The sequence below is a fragment of the Hypanus sabinus genome, chromosome 15 (genome assembly GCF_030144855.1).
Source record: "Hypanus sabinus isolate sHypSab1 chromosome 15, sHypSab1.hap1, whole genome shotgun sequence".
NCBI classification, from domain to species: Eukaryota; Metazoa; Chordata; class Chondrichthyes; order Myliobatiformes; family Dasyatidae; genus Hypanus; species Hypanus sabinus.
The window spans coordinates 27131550-27155908 of NC_082720.1; the positions used below are offsets into that span (position 1 = coordinate 27131550).

General features: G+C 37.0%; 1 protein-coding gene across 3 annotated transcripts in view; it reads right to left on the reverse strand.

Annotated features, from left to right (window-relative positions):
- Positions 1-2610: 2610 nt before the first annotated feature.
- The window catches only part of ctnna1 (catenin (cadherin-associated protein), alpha 1), a 113582-nt gene continuing 91833 nt past the window's right edge, over positions 2611-24359 (reverse strand). For all 3 annotated transcript variants that reach the window (XM_059990139.1, XM_059990140.1, XM_059990138.1), the window contains 9 exons: positions 23974-24066; positions 23291-23447; positions 22517-22717; positions 19072-19223; positions 16788-16898; positions 14100-14281; positions 13177-13282; positions 7496-7630; positions 2611-3480 (listed from right to left, as the gene is read on the reverse strand). In XM_059990139.1, coding sequence (XP_059846122.1) covers positions 3196-3480; positions 7496-7630; positions 13177-13282; positions 14100-14281; positions 16788-16898; positions 19072-19223; positions 22517-22717; positions 23291-23447; positions 23974-24066 — 1422 coding nt within the window. In that variant the 3' untranslated portion in view covers positions 2611-3195. The remainder of the gene's footprint in view (positions 3481-7495; positions 7631-13176; positions 13283-14099; positions 14282-16787; positions 16899-19071; positions 19224-22516; positions 22718-23290; positions 23448-23973; positions 24067-24359) is intronic.

Genomic DNA, 24359 nt, shown 5'->3' on the forward strand with positions numbered 1-24359 from the left:
AAACCAGATGTTCGTGCTAAAATAATCTGTGTTACACTTCTCATTACTGAAGATGAAGTACTGGACAGTAGATCCCAGAAAAACCCAGTATACCAAAAAAGGCCAAATCAGTGGCAGATGGACAACATTCTTCGGGCAACAGATTGACACCACTGTTTTCTCCAACTATGGACAAAACATTCCTGTTCACTATTGTGAAAAAAAATTAACATACATGCATAGCCGCCACTCTCTGTCTCTCCAAAGCAGGTCTCTTCCATTCCAAAGCATACTAATGGATTTTTCCTAACATCCAAATTAAATTATCTTCTCCCATTTTCATTTATGAACTGCCTAAGTGTGCCTTAGTCAATTTGTGGCTTTCCAGCAAAGCAACTTGCTCATAGTTTTAGAATGCTCAAACTTTGAGTACGATAGAACCAAAGAGTCAAGATGAAAGCACTTGGAGGTGACAAAATAATCGAGACTCAATGAGATAAAACCTTAAAATACAAAATTGTCTTTCTGCACATAAACTCATAGTTAAGCAAGATAGTGAATATATTTTAATCCGTAGCTGGTATTTTTGAGGCCCGAAATAAATTAGTAATTGCAGTTCTGTGGAAATCAGGCAAGTCTTGATGAACCCTTATGGTAATTGGTGGTGGAAACTTCAAGAATAAATGAAGTCTGCAGGCAGGGATCTTGAGTAGATTGAATATATAAATTAAGTGAAGGGAAGAATATCAGAAATATATTTGAGTATTGTGCACTTTCTGTATAGGCAAACACAACCACAGCCTTATGCACTTAAAACTTTTGCATGAAAGAGCCACCTAGCAGTTAGCGTGAACAAACCTCTGAAAGTGCATTAATCACCTGAGGCCATTATAAAAAGTCAAAGTGATAAGATACCCTGCTAAGATAGTTAAATGAACAAGAAATACTATTCTCCGTGCAAGTCATTGGTCAGGTTGCCTCTGGGATATTGAATCCAGTTTTGGTCCTCTCATTATGGCAATTGATAGAGATACTGGAAAATGCCCAAAGGAAGTCATCTAGATTGACACCTAGTTTAAATTCATTCAGCAATGATGAAAGTTTCAAGCTGGGTTCTTTACATGTGGGGGAGGGAAGGAGGGCGGGGCAAGAGTTTTAATTGAGGCTGTCAAAATACTAAATTACATTCACATTACTGTGGCAATTTGAGTGGGTTAGGGAATCAATCAAAACACTAATACAAATTGCTAAATGCATTTGTCACTGCAAAAAAGTTCCTGGCTCATATAGTGAGTGCAGACTTGATGCAAACGTTCAAAAGGGTAATGGGCAGCTTCCTTGTGTGCATCAAAATCCTCCGCACCTGAGAAAGTAGGAGGGGATTTACAGGTTGTGGTATCCACCAGTAACAATACTAGATTTGTTTGATATCTTATGATTACAGAGCTAACTTCCAGATTTTCCTCCTTAAGATATCTGTTTTCCTGCCTCTCAGGAACATTTCAAAGCTGCATGCAATGGATAGAAGGAAATGCCCCCACAAAAAAAAGCTAAAGTCTTTAAATGTGAAATTAAAAAAAAAATCTGCAAAAACTCATCAGGCATCATTTGTGGAAAGAGAGTTACCTTTTCAGAGGAAAGGTTCTTCATCAGAATTCTTCTGCCCTTCATTATTGTACATTCAAAGATGTTGACTGAGTGACTTCAACCACTTTGATTTGTCACAGTAAACTGAACATTGGTAAAATGACATAACATCAAGGTAAACATACGCAATCACTAAAGGCTGCATCGCATGTCATATGATCTTCATAATATGTCACGGTTGACACCTTTGATATAGAATGCCTAATAATCAATGAAATGCCATTGCATCCAAAAGAGAGTAAAGATATTACTACTCCAAGAAAACGTTTTAAGCATCCATGCTTTTGAGCTAATTTACAACCTACAGAACTACAATACTTAAACCAAAATCACTTTCCCATGCCCACAATGCCCATATCTGTATCATTCAAGTTATGAAATACTGTTGGCAATGCACCTTTTTCTAATTATATTAAAAATGCACTTTAATGTAAATAACTTCCATGACCAGAACAACTACTGCCCAAATGTAGCCAAATCTATGACTGTAACTTGAAACTTTTCATCCAAAGCTGGAGTAGGTATTCTTAGCTTGTTATGCACGTATGTAGAACAGAAACCATGATATATTTCAGTTAATTGCAGATGGATTGCTGTAATTTCAGAATGCCAGAAGCTAAAAAGTTTGTCAAAACAGTAACTTTATTTGAGAATTATAGCCAGTACAGAGGTAAATTTATAGTTCAAAAAGCATTTAAATCATGAAAAAGATTTATTTTAAAAATGTCCTTAGGTATGGTACATTACAACTCTAGTTACTAATTTAGGATTGTCTTCCAATGATTATCATACCATTACTTTTTACCTTGATATATATAAGATTGCGTAGCACAATAATATTTTGGCTATTAAAGCTCTATTGTTCTATCGACCACAACCAAAGATCATATTAATGCTTAAGAATGTGTAAAGAACTTGCCCCTTTTTTGAAAAGGGTAACAAAAAAAAAGATAGAAATTCCCTTTTGGTTTGACTGCAGGAGAAGGTGGGGAGAATCTGGAGGGAGGTGGGGGTTGGGGGGAAGAGAAGAGGTGTAGCAGGAAGGGAAAGAAAACTAGTAGAAAACCCTTAAATTCAAAATTACAAACCACCCCACAAACCAGCTAAAGCAATTAAATCAATCAAAACCTCTACATAAAAGCAATGCTTTAAAGTCTTTCATTACTGTACAAGTGTGATTGATCATTGAAAAGGATTTTGAAAGTTTATTGCCATCTCTCTTGATTGTAAGAACTTGTGGGCTTTAAAACTCAGTATTCGAACTGCAAAACTCTTAAAAAGTTAGTTTCTTAATTATATTAAAGTATTACCAGGTTGTTACAGAGAGTCAGACAAAGCTCAAATTTGACCTAATCTGTAGATCTTTTCAACTTCCCTCCCAGTTATGGAATGGAGCCTAATTTTTTTTAACTTTAAGAACGAATGAGTAACTTGCTATGATTCACATTTATGTATATTAAATGCCTAGCTTTCTTTTAATAAAAAGTTAAAGCAAATTACAGAGAGTTCCTGAAACCATACAACTGTACTTTTTTCAGTGATATATTATAGGAATGTTTTTTTTTAATTCTAAATGCTATCCATAGCTTTGAACTCACTGAGAGCCTGTACTGGTGAGACATGCTTTTTCTGAGATGATCTTTTAACTTTGTGAATATCATCATTTTTCTCCCTCTTAACCAAGGGTTTCTTCTCAGGAGCCCTCATCTTCCACGAAACAGCAGGCATGTTCAGTGATGCCATGCCAAGAGACTTCTGGTATTTAGTGGATGCCACATAGGAAGCTTTAACTGTTTGTACCACAGCATTCATCAAGTTCTTTGCAGCTTGGATCAAAGACATTGCACTATCCACCTGTAAATGAGACACAAGATAAATGTCTGAAAAATATACACTACAATTAAGTGGCAATTTTAACATAAACTCAAGATTATATGTAGTAACTCTATTTACTAACAGCACATGCTGCTATAACTATACATGTAATTTTGTCAATACCATCTGTGAGGTATCATGCAAACGTATAAGATGTAAGAAACCTTAATTTTTCAGTCTTTATATTGTAGTGTTAAATTGTGCACCAAAACTTGCACTCCTTTTTTTTGGCAATACTGAATATAATTAAGATATCAAAATTTCTGTGAATGAATTGATTTAATGCACGATTTTGCCTTAAATTACAGTGCCTGATGTCCATTGCCAAACCATAGTGCTAACGCACTTTCATGGCTCGTCTAAAATTGCCAATTACACACACCAAGTTACCTCCAAGTTTTTCCATTCCTCTCCTGAAATTATTGGCTTGAAATACAGCCTCATTGCTGATAGCTGTACAATATCATAGAAAATGGCTGATCTTTCCAAGTGAGCGTCTGCAGCAAGTATTGTCATATTAGTCAACTACAAATGATTTGCTCTGTGACTGACAGCTTTCCAAATGTTATTTTTTCTGAATGGCTATGCACAGCAGGAGGTCTAAGGACCAGCAAATAATCCATCTCTTATGTCAATATAGTAATGAATCATGTTTAAACATCCCATATGGAAATTCTTCAACTCAAATCATATTCAGTTACAATGACATTGGTTAATACTTCAATTCTTTAGCAAATAGCTAAAACTATGAAAATAAAATCATATAGCAAGAAAAAGTAGACCTCTATTAAATGAGCAAATTGCACTCTAAAATAAACAATCTAAACATAGGATTGCTCTTGAATGAAATGCATTTGTACAATTTCATCTTTCTCACTTTATCCAATAAAAGTGAAGACATGTGCCTAGAATTTCTTTGGCCTTACCAGAGTTTTCAGTTATATTATATATAGGATCTTTCTCTCCCTAGCAAGATTTACTTGGTCAAGTACTAAAATTAATATGTACAGTACACTGTAAAGCTAAAGTTGTTGCTTTAACCGGTCAGGAGAAAGCTGTGCAGAGAAACTTAATGTTATATTCAGTAAATAGCATTAAGGATTTAACTCAGTGGCACAATCTGCTGTTATTTAACTGTGTCCAGGAAGAACTCCTGATGCGGTATATAGGCGGGCCAACCAAAGGAGAGGTCATACTGGATCTGAGGCTAGGCAATGAACCTGGTCAGGTGTCAAGATTTCTCAGTGAGTGAGAACTTTGGAGAGTGACCACAACTTATTGACCATTACCATAGCTTTGGAGGGAGATAGAGCAGACAGTATGGGCAATTATTTAATTGAGATGAAATTATGATACCACTAGGTAGGAACTTGGGAGCAGAAATGGGGATAGATGTACTCAGGAAATGCAAAATGGAAAACTGGAGGCTGTATAGGTTGTTTTGTTGCATTGAGGTAGGGAAAGGATGGTACGGTGAAGGAAGCACAGAGGATGTGGAATATCTAGTCGAGAGAAAGAAAAAAGCTTAATTAAGGTTTAGGAAGTAAGGGTCAGACAGGGTTATATAGAGTTACAAGGTAGGCAGGAAGGAGCTGAGGATTGGATTTAGGAAAGATACAAGGGGGCACAAGAAATCCTTGGAGAGTACAATTAAGGAAATCCCCCAAGGCATTCTACACATATATGAAGAACAGGTGAATGACTAAGGTGAGGGTAGAATGATCAGGTATAAAAGAGGACAAAGTTGACTGGAGTCGGAGAAGGTAGGGGAGGTCCTTTATGAAAACTTTCCTTCAGTATTCATCCGTAAGAGGGACCTTGACATTTGCGAGAACAATATAAGGAAGGCTGAAATGCTAGTAAATGTTGACGTTAAGAAAGAAGATGTGCTGGAACTTTTGAAAAACATTAGGATAGTTCCCAATGTCGGACAGGATATGCGCCAGATTACTGTGGGAAGAGACTGCTGTGCCTTTGCCAATGATCTTTCTGTCCTCACTGGCCACAGTAGTACTAGATGACTGGAGTCTGACAAATGTTATCTCATTTTAAAAAAGGGAGTAGAGATAACCAGGGGAATTATAGACCAGTGAGTCTTAGGTTAGTTGTGAGCAAGTTATTGAAGTCTTTTACAGACAGGATTTATGAGAGTTTGGAAAAGCATAGTCTGATGTACTTTGTGAGGTTAGATTATACTGTATATACCTGAATAAAGCACATTGGTGAAGGTAGAACAGTGGATTTGGTATATATGCATTCTAGTAAGCCATTTGATATAGTTCCCCATGGTAGGCTCATTCAGCCAGGAGACATGGGATCCAGGGAAACTTGGCTGTGTGGATTCATAATTACTTTGCCCAGAGAAGGCAGAAGGTGGTAGTAGATGAACAGTATTCTGCCAGGTGTTCAGCAGTGTGGAGGAATAGAGGGTTCTTGGGATCCACGTCCATAGATCTCTCAAAGTTGCTGCGCAAGTAGATAGGGTTGTTAAGAAGGTGCAAGGTGTTGGCCTTCATTAGTCGGGGATTCAGTTGAAGAATCACGAGATAATGATGCAGATTTATAAAACCCTGGTTTGCACACTTGGAATATTATATTCGGTTTTGGTCACTTCGTTATAGGAGGGACGCGAAAGCTGTAGAGAGGGTACAATGGAAATTTACCAGGATGCTGTTCGGACTAGAGGGCATGTCTTGTGAAGACAGGTTGAGTGAGCTAGGGCTTTTCTTTTTGGAGAAAAGGAGGTTGTCACTGGCTAAACAGAATAGTAACAAGATATAGAGCTAGGCAGAGAAGTAGCAGAGTTCAGAGTAGTAGAAGAGTTCAACCTGGAAAGGGAGGAAGTGATTCATCTTGGAAGGTCGAATTTCAATGCAGAATGCAGGATTAATGGCAAGACTCTTAGCTGTATGAAGGAACGGGGAAGTGTGTAAGATGACAAGAGGTACACCATCAAATGGATAACCAGAGACTTTTTCCCAGGGCAGAAATGATGAATGTGAAGAGGCATAATTTTAAGATGACTGGAAGAAAGTCTAGGAAGAATGTTAGAGATAAGATTTTTTTTTTAAACAGAGTGGTGAGAGCATGGAACACTGTGCCATGGGTGGTAGTACAGCAGATACATTAGGGACATTTAAGTAACTCTTAGAAACATGGATGATCGAAAAATAGAGGGCTTTGAGCTGTAATGTTCTACATTCTATGCTGTGTAAGTTAGGGAGAAGACTAATCAATTTAAAACATCGTAATTTATTTTCAAAAACAGATATTTAACTTGCTAATTCATATAGTTGATTCGACTAACAAATTGATGATACTAATGTTAAAAATATTCTGCTTGTCATTAACTCATTACTCTAGTACTTGATTAATGTTTTTAATCTACAACAATGCATTTGAAGATTGGCAAAAACAGGCAGATTGGACAGGTTAATTTTAAATATAAGTAGACAACATAGAAATTCTGTGGGAAGCTCTTTGGGATTTCATCTGATACACCAACAGAACCTAGTTGAAAGAGGCCAAGAACTGATTGTGCCTCAGATTTGCAAGCTGGTTTCAAAAGAGATGGGACATTTTCCCAACCCTTGCAAACGAATGACCACAAATACAACCAACTTAGTGTACCTCTGGAAAACTCAGCATCCAGAAGTGCTCTGGAAGCTAAAGTAACAAGCAAGTTATAGTCAACATCCTCCAGGCATGAAGCCATGGGGTCCACCAAGCAGGACTGTACATAGGCTATTGCTTTGCACTGAAATACCAAATAATTAGACTCCCATTTCCCAAAAATAAAACAAGAGTAGATAACTTAAAGTAATTCTCTCTTGGTCAACATTACCCCAACCAGCCAGACCCACATTTTGTGTGGTGCAAATCAGGCACAACATACCACCATGCAAATGTTGGCCCAGAAAGATGGCATAGAAAGCCAATATCTGTTACATCTCACAATAGCCGGCTGTATTTTCATTAATTACAGAATACTTACTCCAGACACAATGAGTTCTCCACCCAGGTTTTGAACTTCTGCCTTTACTTTGCTGCAGATATTCAACTGATGGCAATACAAAGCAATGCGCTGCAGATAAGCCAATAAATCTTGCTTGCAGCTGGAATCTGGGCACTACAAAAGAAAACTCCAGTTAAAAAATTCAAAATTCCTATAAATGTTTCAAATTCCGAGTGAAAAAACATCAGTTTTTTTTTCAAACTCATGGCTTAACTTCATAGTTATACTCTATACTGCAAGATTTGAGTAAAAGAGTAGTGATGTCTTGCACCTTTTGGTGGAGGATTACAAATACCTGGAGATACGAATGGACAATAAACTGGACTGGTCAAAGAACACTAAGGCTGTCTACAAGAAGGGTCAGAGCTGTCTCCAATTCCTGAGGAGACTGACGTCCTTTAACATCTGTCGGATGATGCTGAGGATGTTCTACGAGGCTGTGGTGGCCACTGCTATCATGTTTGCTGTTGTGTGCTGGGGCAGCAGGCTGGGGGTAGCAGACACCAACAGAATCAACAAACTCATTCATAAGGCCAGTGATATTGTGGGGCTGGAACTGGACTCTCCGACGGTGGTGTCTGAAAAGAGAATGCTGTCCAAGTTGCATGCCATCTTGGACAATGACTCCTATCCACTCCATAACGTACTGGTTAGGCACAGGAGTACATTCAGCCAGAGACTCATTCCACCGAGATGTAACACTGAGCGTCACAGGAAGTCATTCCTGCCTGTGGCCATCAAACTTTACAACTCCTCCCTCAGAGTGTCAGACACCCCGAGCCAATAGGCTGGTCCTGAACTTATGCCCACTTGGCATGATTAACTTATTATTATTTAATTATTTATGGTTTTATATTACTATATTTCTACACTATTCTTGGTTGGTGCGGCTGTAACGAAACCCAATTTCCCTCGGGATCAATAAAGTCTGTCTGTCTGTTTTAAAAAAAAATAGAGCTTTGGTGATGCTCCATTTGGAATAGTATACAGACATGCTCTTGCTGCCCATGGGGAAAAAATGCAATAGTGGGACTGCAACAAAGTACCACACTGATTCTTAGATGACAGATTTGTTGTTCAAGGAAACAGACTATGCCTTTACTCCTCTAGAGTACAGAAAAATAAGAATTTTATTGAAATGTATGCACTTCTTAAGGAGCTTAAAAGGAGGTTTCTTTCAAACAGTTAATGTTTCTGTTATCTGGAATAGATAGAATTAGGACTCAGACACAAAACAGAACTGGCCAGGAAGGACAGAGGTAATAAGTTTTTTTTTCCATCCAGTAGCTGGTGAACCTTTAGAACTCATCATACGAACGCTGCAGAGGTTTAGTCAAGGAAATAATTTCTAAATATCAGATATCAAGCAAATTTAGGGATATAGAGTTAATTTGAAAAATGGTGCAGAGGTGGGCTGACAAGTTCAGTTAAAGAGCAGAACCTGCTGGATCCATACCAATAATCATGGCCTGCAGAACTAAGTTCAACTAACATAGATAACATGAAAATAGAAATGACCTGTACGATTTGCTTTGACTTATCTACATTATCCTGTCAGCAAAATCAAATTAAACTCAGAATTTGTAAAAGAAATCCAACAAAAATTGCAGACATTTATCTGAAATTAATACGAAAGGAGCTTGTGTGCATTAATTAGCCTCCAGCATTCTGGAAAAGGATTCAGTGCTAAGAAGGTAAAAAGGTTAGAAATACTCATGCTGCTGGCCAGTCTTCACAGACAAATAATTGGCAGATCAGAACATCCCTGTCCAATCATATTTCAGTTTAAACCTTAAATAGTAAAGACCCTGGTTCTTGATTGTTTCTTAGGAGACAAATCCCTTCATCAGTAACCAGTCTGAATGTAGTCTTCCACTTCTGTCTTCATGCTTGACATTCAAAGCAACTTTTGGATGGGAGGCACCAATGCTGCAATGGTTTGTCATTTACATCTTCTGAAATTGACTTAAGTGTTTCTCTGCATGAGTTAATAGGTTAAACACAATATTTTACCATTTACTTATGCTACAGTGATGCCTGGCTTCTCTATGAACAAAAAGCTAAGTACATGGAAGAAAACTGTGATAAGGGGGTCAAAAATATTACCAGAGATTTTAGTACCTTTGTCCAGTGCCTTTGATACTTTGTTTTGGAACAAGAAATTATCTACCTGAGAAATATTTTAAATCTGTGAATGAATCCCCCACATTTCAATCTGCACTCAATGCTTTCTTCAGAACTTTAATATGGGTAATAGGCTACTGGTATTGCTGGTTTTAAAATTTAACCAGTCAGTTTGTGCAGTACTGTGCAGAAGTCTTAGGCATATATGTATAGCTAGGGTGCCTAAGACTTTTGCATAGTACTGTAGAAATGTATATATTGTACTATACTGCTGCCTCAAAAAATACAACATATATGAGGGATGATAAACCTGATTCTGATACAGATCTCCATTGTGAACTGAGAGTGGGAAGGGGGCGGGGAGAGAAAAATCATGGTTGGAGAAAGAAGGGGGGGGGGGGGGGGAGAGAAAGGAGCAGGAAGCACCAGAGAGATATAATGATCAATAAACCACTTATTAGGAATCAAATGACCGTGCCTGGTGTCTCAGGGCAGAGCGTGTCTACAACCCCCTCCCCCATCCCCGGCACTCCTTCTCTGCCACCTGTCCTGCCCCCACCTATGGTGCTCCACCCTTGCCATTCCCAACATCCTTTGCTCCTGCCACAGTTACTAACTCAATCTCCATTGCACATCAGCAAATACAGTACTGTGCAAAAGTCTTAGGCACCCTAGTTATATACAGTGCTTATAAAAAGTATTCACCTCAACTTGGAAGCTTTCATGTTTTATTGTGTTACAACATTGAATCACAGTGGATTTAATTTGGCTTTTATGATACTTTAGTGTCAAAGTGAAAATAGATTGCTACAAAGTAATCTAAATTAATTACAAATATAAAACACAAAATAATTGATTGCATTAAGTATTCACCCCCTTCAAGTCAGTATTTAGTAGATGCACTTTTGGTAGCAATTACATCCTTGAGTCTGTGCAGATAGGTCTCTTATCAGCTTTGCACATCTGGACACTGTACTTTTTTCCCCATTCTTCCCTATAAAACTTCTCAAGCTCTGTCAGATTACACGGGGATCGTGAGTGATCAGCCCTTCTCAAGTCCAGCCACAAATTCTCAACTGGATTGAGGTCTGTACTCTGATTTGGCCACTCCAGGACATTCACTTTGTTGTTTCTAAGCCATTCTTGTGTAGCTTTGGCTTTATGCTTGGGGTCATTGTCCTGCTGGAAAACAAACCTTCTCCCAAGTCACAGTGCTCTTGCAGACTGCATCAGGTTTTTCACCAGGATTTCCCCTGTATTTTGCTGCATTCATTTTACCCTCTACAAGCCTTCTAGTGCCTGTACAGTGAAGCATCCCCACAGCATAATGCAGCCACCACCATGCCTCACAGTAGGGATGGTGTCATCTTTGATGATGCGCAATGTTTAGCTTATGCCAAACATAGCATTTAGTCTGATGACCAAAAAAGCTCAATTTTGGTTTCATCAGACCATAGAACTTTCTTCCAGCTGACTCAGTCTCCCATATTCCTCTCTTGCATAAAGCTATGACTGGTGAAGCACCCAAGGCAACAGTTGTATGCATAGCCTTTCCCATCTTAGCCACTGAAGCTTGTAACTCCTCCAGTATTGTCATAGGTCTCTTGGTGGCCTCCCTCATTTGTCTCCTTCTTGCATGGTCACTCAGTTTTGAGGACAGCCTATCTAGGCAGATTTATAGCTGTGCAATATTCTTTCAAGTCCTTGATGATGGACAATAACTTTATTGCAGAATTGCTTGGGAGTTTTCCTTTGTCTTCATGGTTTAGTTTTTGCCAGAATACTGACTCACAGCAGTTGGACCTCCCAGAATCAGGTGTATTTTTTACTGCAATTAATTGAAACACCTTGAGTGCACACAGGTGATCTCCATTTAACTGATTACGTGACTTCTGAAACCAATCAGAAACCAGTGATGATTTGGTGTACCTTATTAACCAGATTGGGGGGGGGGGGGGGCAGAGTGAATACTTGCAATCAATTATTTGGTAAATTACATGTAATTAACTTAAATCACTTTGTAGAGATTTGTTTTCTCTTTGACACAGTTGAGTCTTTTTCTGTTGATCAGTATCAAGAAGACAAATTAACTCCACTGTGATTCAATATTGTAAAGCAATAGAACATGAAAAATTCCGGGGGGGGAAGGAGAGAATAGTTTTTATAGGCACTGTATATGTGCCGAAGACTTTTGCACAGTATTGTATGCTTTTCTGTTAAAAGATGAATACATATGAGCTAATTGGTTAATTACCTGCAAGCAATTAGGTAACCAATCACTCAACTCAGGACTGAAATTTTCACTAACAATTCAGGCTGTATATATTTCTGGTAATACATCATAAACATAACTGAGCTGAGTAAAAATATCCTTAAATGCAAAATTACAAAAAACCAGTTATCATTTATCATGTAATAATTTAACATTTTAAATTAAATCTATATAAATCAATTTTGTCTGAAATACTCAAAGGTGAATGGAGATTTTTCAAAGGTAATGTCAGATTTTGAAAAAGAAAAGCTGTTTTAAGTTATGAAGGAAAGAAAGATTGAATTTTTCCAGTACATCTTAACAGAAAAAAAAATACATCCTGGTGCAAAGAGACAAATAGAATAACTTTCCAGTTATATTCTGCAGGCAGTATGATTAACTTGATCAGCTTTTCTAACTAAACGTTTCAAATTAAAAACATTATTTACTGAAATCCCACAGTATAATCCAAGTCTTAAAACTAATAGATTTTAGCACCTCAATTATGTTAAACCAGAAGTGGATTGAGTCAATCAAGTGGATTAAGTTACTGCTTGTTATAAGTACTGTTTATTCAGACTTAACATCTGTAGGAACCTGTAACTGAGGCATCTGCAAAGACACCATTGATATAAAAAGGTCTTCAGTCACCTTGTACCAAACAGATGAGTATTACCACAATACCGAGTGAAACAAGCAGTGAGCAAGTTTAGATGTCCGCACCTGCCTGCTCTCATGTTATTTATTCAATTACACATTTTAATTGTCAATAGTGGAAATTACAGCAATTATGTACTAGAATTTATAATTTATTGGCTGTATGTTATTCTCTATTTTCTACAAGATCTAGTATTGTAGTTAAAATGCTGCATTTTAAAATGACAAAAGTCCTATTAAATTGCTAATTATGTTTCAGTTTCCTGTTGCAAAAAGAACTTAAATGGATTAGTCAATGAAACAGATTGCTGGTAACTCAGTGTATAAACTTTAAAACACAAAGATGTGTCTATTTTGATATCCTATTGTCTGTCAGATTCAGAAGCCCAATTCAAGAATCCAATATACCATAATGTTTCACAGCCATCCTTGAGCAAAGAAATAGGCTCAGGTGTGCTACATGGAGATCTTAGTACTTCCGATAACATCCCAGATTATTCCACCTCAATTTTTATTGACCAATGTCACCTACCATCAAGGGTGGGGTGGGGGTATTTGGAGGTGGAGGGGAGAGAGAATGATTGCAAGAGCTAGAAACCAATCAGGGTGGGGAGGAAGGCATGCTCACATGATCAGCAATAGTACGTCCAAGCTTATCCATTCTTGAACCTGCTTCAGCAATTTTCTTGGCCGCACTGATTACATCAGATGTATTTTTCAGTGGACCTTTCCCTCTGTAAAATAGAACAAAAAAAAAGCAGTATTAAACTCAACTTATTAACAACTTATATTTACAGAATGCGCCAAGTATTTTACAACAAAACTTGACACTAAGTTAAGGAGCTAGTAGAGCTGAGGAGCAAAAGCTTGGCCAAAGTACAATAAAAGTTAAAGTTCAAAGTAAACTCATTATCAAAATACGCTTATGTCACCATATACCACCCGGAGATTCATTTTCTTGCAGGCATTCACAGTAGAACAAAGAAAAATAAAGCAATGAAAAGCTACAAACATATGTATAAATACTGAGAAACAATGTGCAAAAGGCATGCAAATACAAAAAAAAGTAAAAAAATAAATATGTAAATATAGTACTGATAACATGGCATGTAAAGTCCTCTGATACTGTGTTATCCCATTGTTTAGAAATCTTTACAATTTGATGTGTGGATCAGGTGGCTTTGTTTCCTACTCAGTGTAGCTCCATTTTCTATGCTCACTTCAAAGAGCCTTGTTTTCCTACTGCCATTATCCAAGCCGCCTTCAAGCTCATTAGGTTCAATTGAAAGTACATTATATCACTGTATAACATATACAAAAAGGGGAAATTCAGATTCTGTTCGGATATTACTAGGAGTAATATCCATTATTTCAGAAAATCTGAAGCTCTGGCACAACTAAGTTCCAAGAGTGCCAGGTTATCAGTTTTACTGTAGTAGTTTCAAAAGGGAAGGCAGAAAGGTTTAAGGAGGCAATTTCAGAACTTAGATACTTGGCAACTAAAATTATAACATTGAACTATGAGCTACAATTCTACAATGAATAGCACACCTTGTGAAGTCTGTCATCTCCATCATAATCATGCACATCTGCTTGGCCAAGACAATAATATCATTTCCACTGTCATCCCACTTGGAAACTTCAGCATCCAGCTTGATTTTCTCCTCCTCAAAGCTGGCTACCTGCTCAGCAATCTTTGCTTTCTGCTCCTGTGGAAGCTGTGCCATAATGGCCTGAAAAAGAAAACAATCACAGCTAGAGATCAGACCTAAAAAGATAAAATAAAAACCTGTTCAAATGTGAATTAATAAACAAAGACATGAGGCTGACAGCTGAATCTTGTTTTTCAAATGGAAAACCTCCAGTTGCTTAATTTTATATAGTACCATTAATCTGTAGAGCAAGTAAGAACTTGCAAACTTCACAGAAGATAACAAATAAAATAGAATAACAGCTCTGATATTGTGGACATCTGATGTAAAAGGAACTTTTACTTTAAGGATTGAGATCAACACACTGATAGTAAGTGTATGCATTGAACAATATATAGGTTGCGTACCACATACCTGAAATACTTAGGGCTGGAAATGTTTCCGATTTTGGAATATATAATGGGATAGTTTGGAATCGCCATCATTTCCAACTTAATTTATGGGCTATCAGTAAGCAGTCTTTGTCTTACACTTGCTCATCACACAAATGTACTGATGCAGCTGTTAGGCATCAGTGCCAATCTTGGCAAGTTCAATGAATTTCTCTACTGCTTTGTGATCAGCAGATGCTTTATCACGACAATTTTTTTAAAAAATGATTGCCGTGCCTTTTCTTAAACTTCTGCAACCAGGCTGCTGAATATTCACAATTACCTTCAATTTTCAGTTCTTTGTGATAGACCTTAGCTTGTTTCATGATCAGCATACTATTAAGTGGCATATGTTCACTCCAACGCTGATAAATCCAATCTTTTAATACATGATTGCGATAATCATTTTTCACTTTATGCAATATTTTTCTATTTTTCATTAACTTCTGTTCATTACACATGTGAGGTCACTTTTCAGAACTGCCTGTTGTGTGCAGAGATCTGCACATCACCTAGAATCTTTCCTTTGTGGAATTTTCCATTTGTGATGTCACATCAGCACTCAAAACAAAATTTTGGATTTCGGAAGTTTTCAGATTTTGGAATTTTGGATAAGGGGTAATCAACCTGTACTTGGTTATTCAATACCTCATGTTTTTTTCTAAGGTGATGACTGAACAATTTTAGTTCAGAATTCAGTTTCATGATAGCTTTCACAAATTAAAAAAAGATTTTCGGAAAGGCTTAACTCATTCAATTTTGAGCCAATTTTTGCATATTAACTTGACCATACAGCTTCTACATCACTTTTCAGAGCGTAAAAGTTGTACAGCACATAGGCCTTTTGGCCCGCCACATCCAGCCGTATTTAAACCCATCTACACGAACCCTATTTACCTGTACTAAAGCCACATTCTTCTACACCTTACATTTGTCTAAATGCTTGATTGTTGCAATTGCTTCAGATTCTTCTGCCTCTGTTGCCTCCTCTAGCAGAATATTTCAGATAATCCCTATTAAAGTTCCTTCCTTCATCTTAAATGTACACCCTCTTGTTTTTGATACACCTGCTATGGGTAAAACATTCTAGCTAGCTCACCTTCCCCTTTCTTAGCTTATGTACTTCAATCTGGATGTAGTACACAGAGCCATGATTATCTCTGCATATTCAGGCAATCTATGATCCTGAATACTGACTGGCTTTCTAGCTTACTTGCTGCTAAACACAGCAGCAAATAAAACCTAAATATTTTGTTTGGCTTCCAATAGCATTTGAAAGTAGCTCGATTTTGCAAGACCTAAAAGTTGTGAGCCTGAATTCTTCCTGATGCTGAACATGCAAGTACATGTCCTTGCAAACTCAGAAAGAGTATTGCCATATGCAGTTTTTTATTGACACTTTAATTTCACCAAATCAGTAAGGTTTTTGCAGATAACCGCTGTGAAATACTGATGTAAAAATTGAACACGTTAAGCTTTATTTGTAAAGGCAACACAATAAACAGTACACACAGGAAATCCACAAATGAACAGAACTACTTTTCAGATCAGCTCTGTACTACAAAACATTGGTTTTGCTGATGCTCTACAGTGCTTCCCTTATTTGGAGAAGATGCCTTAATCCCAGCTTCAGAAATACAGCGCATAACATTTTCACTTCCCTTTCCCATTGACTTCAAAACACCCATTTTCCAAGTGATAATCAGTGCCAAAAAAAATCAGAGCAGCTGAGCACTGTGGAACTGTCCATTAGGAACTGTACTGAAACTGCCCTAACTCATTCTTCAGATCCTAACAGCTGTCATCTACGTTGATAGAGGACAATATTCTCTGGTCTTATACTTTGCACAGCTATTTTAAGCAAAATCATACAAGCAACTCTTTCCCAAAAACAGTTCAAATAAAATATCTTATAATAAAAGATCCTACTGCAATAAAATTATGAAATTACTACTTATCACTGTACAACATTATTTGTTTATTTTGTCCATAATTAGTTCTGCAGCAACATTATTTACCAATTTCAGGCTCACAGCTGTCAGTTGTTTCCCCAGAAAGTGTGTAATACTCAATCGCCAAGGCTTTGGTATTTAAAAACAAAGAGTTTGGACAATACACATCCTATTAAGCAACTAGAGTTAATAGACACATCTTACCCTTGCACTTTGGCCATTAATAAGCTGGTCTTCCTGTGTCTGAACACTAGTTCTGCTTTGAACATCAAAGTCTTCAGTTTCAAAGTCTGAGTCATCCAGTTCTTCAGGTGTCTGATGGGTGGGGAGGGGGAGGGGCAGTAAAAGCTGTATTAATACACTGACATTGGGAAAACAGAATATGATTGCTGTTTTGATATCTAAATTGACGTTTATTTGAAAATTTTAAAGTTGCGATATTGTACTGCAATGGAACTTTTCAATATTAAAGATGGTCACAAGCTCAAGAATATCTGCTACTATTTAATACCTATAGTAGGTTCTTTGTAAGAATAGTTATGTATTCACTAATTTTATAATTTGTAGATGACAGGTAAACAAATGTAAGACATTAAATTGCCTATTCTTAATATGGTATCCAAATTGCTGGACGCAAAATCATTGGTATACAGAAGATTATTGTCCAAAACCCTACTTTATGTAAGCCATTCTTCAAAATGAATTAATCACTAATTGGACTCATTATCCAGAAGCTTGTGCAGGTCAAACCAAATTTTGTAAACTCAAGGACATGAACAAATGATTTTGAAAGATTTTCAGAATAAGGAAATTTATTATTGTACCTTAAACCTGAAAAGTTTATCTTTCTTTATTTTAAAAAGGAAACTACAAACAGTAGTTAGAGATCCTCATATTGTGTGGTAAATACATTTTCAACTGCATTAATCGAACGACACTCAATTATAACTGTATTTTTAAAAATATGGACACACTGATAACATTGAATACAGAAACCAACTCACTTTTAAACAGATGTAGTTTTATCTTAATCAATTTCACTTGAAACAGGAATCCTGTACCGCCTTTCTCTCATCATTATTGATTAATTAGTGACTATGAAATGTCAGTCTAATTTGTAATTAAGGGTGGCATATTAATTTTAAGCACGAGTTCCTGTACATGATTACATCTTGTTGTATATTACAATTTTGCTGCAGAAGGGGTAATTTGGCAGCAAAAATATTAAAACACATTAGTTCCACGAATTATATTTATTGGCCCATTGAACACTTCAGCTACTCTAACCTGAGTCAGCTAACCACTTCACCTCTGTCGTAATTATAACCCAGTACAACAATTCATACGCCCAACAGCTCAGGTCAGGAAACCCAGGAAATGAGAGAAAGACACGCAGAATCCACAAGAGGTTTGGAATGTCCTGGCCCCTCAGCGATACAAAGCCACGGGAAACGGCCAGTGTCTCTTGGAGACGGAATTGTGTATTGAGCACTGTGCTATTCATCGAAGCCCTCAAGGAATGAGCAACGTGAGCTGGTTGGGGGATGGCATCATCCCAACCTGACTGACATCTGAGACCCCATGAGTAAGGATAAAAGAGGGTCTGGGGAACAACCCCTTTAGACGCACCAGGAGAAACGCTAGAAATCCCGTGACAGCGTTTAATAGCGACAGCCAGTGTGTCCTTTCCCGTTGCCGGGATTGGGGCCTTACCACGGAAGACAGCTTAACTAAAGAAGAGATCACCACCAATGAAATTTTGAAGGATTGACATCATAAAAAGGAAAAGCTGGCAAGTTCCAAAAATCTGTCTTTCTCCAACCAAAGGCTGCAGCCTGAATGAACTTAAGTGTCTTTTATATTTCCATCGGACAATACCTTATCCCCTAGACAACGGTAGAGCTATTTCTTATTGATTATTATTATACCCGCGCTTTTAGATTTAGTATTGACGACGTATATTATCTGTATGTTTGCATTGATATTATTTTTGTGTATTTTTAGCAATAAATACTGTTAAAAATAGTACCATCAGACTTCAACGTACCTCTCTATCTTTGCTGGTAAGTGACCCAGTTACAGGGTACGTAACATTGGAAAAACCCAGATTAATTGACAAGTTGATTTTTATAGAGCTAATTTTGAAATAAATTAAGAACACTCAATTAGATGTATTTTAGAATTATAAAATGATAAAGGACAGAAATGGCTCTTTAGCCCACATGAAAACAGAGGTGCCTAACAGTAACAGTAATGTATAACCAGCAGGATTACCAATATTGGCCAAGACTCAAAAAGGCCAGGAATATTGTAGATATAGTTGTTGCTCTTTAACAACCTCAGCCACTATGGTCGTTGAAAACAACAACTAACAATATTTCAAGTAACAACTTTTGCGGTAGCCTTGAATTGCTAACCAATTACATTTCATTAAAATAAAATAAATTTAACAAAGTTGCCCATGATCTGAATGGCAAAATATACTCACTCTGATCATCAATACAGCTTTTCTTATATCACGAATACCATCATAGACCAAGCGTGAAGCATCAATGAACTCATTCTCATCTACCTGCTGAGCAGAATTGGCACTAAGTGCTTCCACAGCAGCTTCCACTTGCTCTGTAAATCGTGGCATAACTGGATATGGAAAATAAATGAACACTAGTTATATACACACTAAATTTATTTTTGTTTTTATCGAAGCATATACTACATTCAGAGTTACTGAGCCACCTTAGAAAAATATTGATTACCATTTGCTTCCACTAATTAATGATAGTTTTTAGAAGAACTATCAGCAATTAGCTATTGTCAAACAGGACATGCTCCATTATTTAAATTCCTTTCTTGTTTTCATTCTACAGAGTAGGATTCTTCAAATTATTATAAATGCAAGGTTGTCAACAGCAGCCACAGGGAACACTCCACCTCATCACATGAACTAGGTGCACAAAATAACAAAGGTAAATTTACCAATTACCAGAGGACATTTGAAAGAAAAGCTCTTTCATGGTCCTCAATTAGCCTCAAGTACAGCAATATTGCATTGTATGGTTTTAGTGTTTTTTTTAATTATAAGAACACACAAAAATGCCATCAGATTCCTCAAAGCTGCTTCACCAATAAAGATGGTCACAGTTCATCTATGATAGTTTCAACTACTTTTCTGTGCTCTTTAGCCCTCAATGCCTTAATATTTCAAGCATCCATCTATATTCACCCTACATGTAACCCCACCACCCTCAAGGTAGAGAATTCCATACATTCACTATTTTCCAAGAGAAGAAATTTCTGAGCACCTCAGTTTTAAATGATTGACCCCTATTTTCTAGTAATGTCTCCTTGTTTATGATTTCCCAACGAGTAAAAGCAATTCAGCATTTATTCTGTCAAGGTCCTATAGGATATTAGACATTTAAATCATGTCACTATGCCATTTGGGCAGATTCTTCTAAACTCCAAGTAATATAAGACCATACTGGAGGGTTTGTGGTCAGGAAGACTAGACAAGAAAAAGTAGAGTTCTTTCCCTGAAACATATTAGTGTAATAAAAACTATCAGATCTAATCTGGTAGACTAACAATTCTTGTAACAGAGATTAGCTTTATTTCCAGACTTTTTTTTTATTTGAACTTTAACTTCTACAGCAACCAAAGCGGACTGGAACCAGTATCTTGGATCAATGATCCAGAATTCTGGGCAATGTTCCAGTAACACTGTCTAGACTATCATTCTTCTTGCTGTTGAAGAAGCAATGGTTGCTAAAGCAAACCCAATTTATGGACAAGGCAGTAAATCTTCTGTTTCTGCACTTACAAGGAAATTTGCTAGCAAGCTGTCATTTATTTGGATTAGGTCCCTAATATTCCAGGTTCATGGACTGTACAATAGATTTCAATGGCACATTTCAGACAAAAAGATAATACAAGAGTTGCCCTGTATGCCACTTATCTTGAAAGCTGAAACTATAGGAAGTTGTTGGTAATGTAATTTACAGATGCAAGAAAAAGTTCACAAACCTTTTGCAATTACCTGGTTTTCTGCATTAATTACTCATAAAATGGGGTCTGATCTCCATCTAAGTCACAATAATAGACACACAGTACCTGCCTAAACTAATGACTTGCAAACAACTCTACTTCTTCTCGTCAATACTGAATACACCATTTAAATAATCACAGTCTAATTTCAAACAAAGTGTGTGAACCTCTGGGGTAATGCTTTCTACAAAAGCTTTTTGGAGTTGGGTGTTCCAATCAATGAGATGACTTTGGAGGTGTGGGTTGTAGAGGTGCCCTGCCCTATAAAAAAGGCACATAATGTCAGGTTACTTACAAAGCCTGCTCTTCTCAACAAAGATCTTGTATGTGCACCATGCTTTGATCAAAACAACTTTCAGACAACCTTAGAATAAGAATTGTAAAGATGCACGAAGCTGGAAAAGGCTACAAAAGCATTTCTAAAGACCTGAGTGCTCATCAGTCCACAGAAAGAGGAACTGCCTACATATGAAGTAAATTCAGTACTGTGCTACTTGCTGTAGGAGTGGGCATTCTGTAAAGGTCACACCAAGAGCACAACATGCAATGCTGAAGTAGGTGAAAAAGAAACAAAGGATAACAGCAAAAGACTTGCAGAGATCTCCAGAACTTGGTTAAGTTTCTGTTCATTTGTCCACTATAAGAAAAACACTGAACAAGAATACTATTCATGGAAGGACACCACACAGGAAACCACTGTTCTCCAAACATTTCTGGGACAATGTTCTGTGGACAGATGAGATAAAAGTTGAACCTTTTGGCAGAAATGCACACTGCTATGTTTGGAGGACAAAGGGCACTGCACACCAACTCCTAAACCTATCCAAACTATGAAGCATGATGGCATGAGCTTCATGTTTTGCGGCTGCTTTGCTGCCTCAGGACCTGGACAGCTCACTATCACTGAGGGAACAATGAACACAAAACTGTATCAAGACATTTTACAAGAGAATGTCAGGGTATCTGAAACTTAATAGAAGTTAGATGATGCAACGGGACAATGTTCTGAAACATAAGTGTAAATCAACAACATAATGGTTTAAAAATAAGAAAATTCATGCTTTGGAATGGCCAAGTCAGAGTCTAGATCTTAACCCAATTGAAATGCTGTGGCATGACCTGAAGAGGTCTGTTCATGCAAGGTATCCCAGAAATACTGATGAACTGGAACAGTTTTGTATGGAGGAATGGTCTAAAATTCCTCCTCACTGTTGTACAAGTCTGATCAGCAGCTATAGGAACATTTGGTGGAGGTTACTGCTGCTAAAGGAGGTCCTACCAGTTATGAAATACAAGGGTTCACATACTTTTTCCAGCCTGGACAGTGAATGATTAAACAATGTGGTCAATAAAGATAATAAAAGTACAATTGCTTGTGTGCTATTAGGTTAGGCAGATAGCGTTTGTCTATTGTTGTGACTTAGACTAAGATCAGACCACATTTTATGAGCAATTAATGCAAAAAACCAGGTAAATGCAAAGGGTTCACACTTTTTCTTGCAACTGTATATCCAGAGATCAGTGACTAAAGTCCTAATAAATTGCCCCCATTCCCCTAAAAACATGTGATACATTGATCTAGGTAGTATTCTACAGCATGCAGCAAGTTTGCATAACAAGATCTGACACAAAACACTATATTTGGAGATGCAAACTACAGCAATGTGCCCCATCTGCACCAATGCTCAATCTCAATTGATATGTTTCCTAAATTTCTATGACAACATGGCCAGCAGTCTTGAGAGAAGCAAAATGATGTAGTGCTACATGGCCTGTTGTGATATGTGATGTGAGAGAAAGAGGCGTGAATACTTGGCACTTTAAAAAATTCAATATGATATTAGGTGAAGCTATACTTGTACAGGGAATGAATAGCCACAATAGATTACCGGTATTAGACAACATCTTGGTTGCTTCCAGAACTTTTTCAGTGTAGACTCCAGGTTCATAGTTATCCATCTCTGAAGTGACAACATGTACAACTCTTGCAGCCCGTCCTCGAATTGCACCAGCTGTACGGTCCAGCCCATCTACATCCTTCTCTTGGAGTGCGATAACACATTTATTTACATCTTCGAGGATATGATTCTCTGTTTAAAGGAAAGCATATTTGAATTAATAATAAAGTATCTCAAATAAATTCAGTTCTTTTCAAATTAGTTTTCTTTTAGTACAGGACTCAATTCAATTCACCCTCTAACCAATGTTGTTTTTAACCCCCCCAAATTCAGGCTCATAAGTTGGAATATATAATAGTGCACTCAAGTTCAATCCTTCAGAACGCACGACTTGCTAGAATATTACAGAAATATTTCATTGAAAATTTCCTTTTACAGAGCTTCATCTGTCTGTTAGAATAGTTTGTAGTATTCAAACATGATGGGAGTCTTGAACATATTCATTTTTGTTGCTATGTCATTACAATGACTAAGAATTTGAAATATAAAGAATTAATACAAAACAAACACAATAATGACAACTTGCTTTTAGTCTGTGGGATATACTTTAACCCTGATTACATCTCTAAAATATACCTGGTGCATCCAACTTAATTGAAGTAAAATACAAACATGTTAATGCATTTGTTTTAAGAAGTGAATAATTGTTTATCCTTTTTTCAGTCAGTTATGACAGGTATTCTAAAAAAGCACTGCTAGAAATACCTGAAACACACAAGAAGTCATCAATGGAAGTAATATCATCCACAGCATCTGTCAGCACGCGCACTTGTTTCTCCCATAATTCTTTGAAGAGATCCATATTGTCCTGGGCTACCTTACTCTGAGGTTTAGCTGCCAGAGCAAGGGCAGCATTTATAACCTAAAAAGAGCAAAACAAACTAATTAGCATTATTTGTACAAATGCATTAGTTTAAAACATTAAGTTGCCTGCATTGATAATAGTCATTTGCAAGCTCATATCTTACAAAAATCTTGAAGATGTTACTTACGTAAACTTCAAAACCAACATTAATGATTTAGCAGTGACTAGTTAACAAGCCACTGACAATGTTACTTGCCAGTTGGTGAAATGTGTCAACAGTGACTATGATTGAAATTTAAATAATGATAAGAGACAATGTTCAGAGCTGCTAAATTATTAAAAGCTTTCTTTAAAGTAGATTATTTTAAAGAAAAAGTAGAATTTATTGTGGAAACTTAAGAGACTGCAGATACCGGAAACAGGGTTTCAACCCCAAAAGTCGACAATTTCTTTCCTCCCACAGATGTTGCATGACAGATTCAATTCCTCCAGCAAATTGTAGAATTTAATTTCAAAGGCAAAACACTTTAGAAACAAAGAAAAACAATTCTGATTACATTTTAGAATGAGTATTTTGCCAAACCTGTGGGCAAAGGCCTTCAAGCTGAGTAGCTGCCATCCGAACTAGTTTCACACCTTCTTCATTGTTGGAAATAGAACATGCAAGGTTGGCAACCTACAATTAAAAAATATTAAAATTATTTCATGGCCTCAGAAACAAGCATCAAGTCCCAGTCTAGTTATTCACTCTCTACTAAGATGAGGCAAATCTTAATTGAAAAATCAAGATTTGGTGAACAGATTCCTGAACCTGGCCCAGCAAAAGTAATAAACAGTGGCTTCTGGGAATGTAAAATTAAATCAGCAATGTTGAAGATACTTGTCAGTTCGGACACATAGAGAAAGAAATAGATGCTTACGGTCACTGAGCTTTATTAAGGCAAGATGATCCAGTTCTGATATTTCATT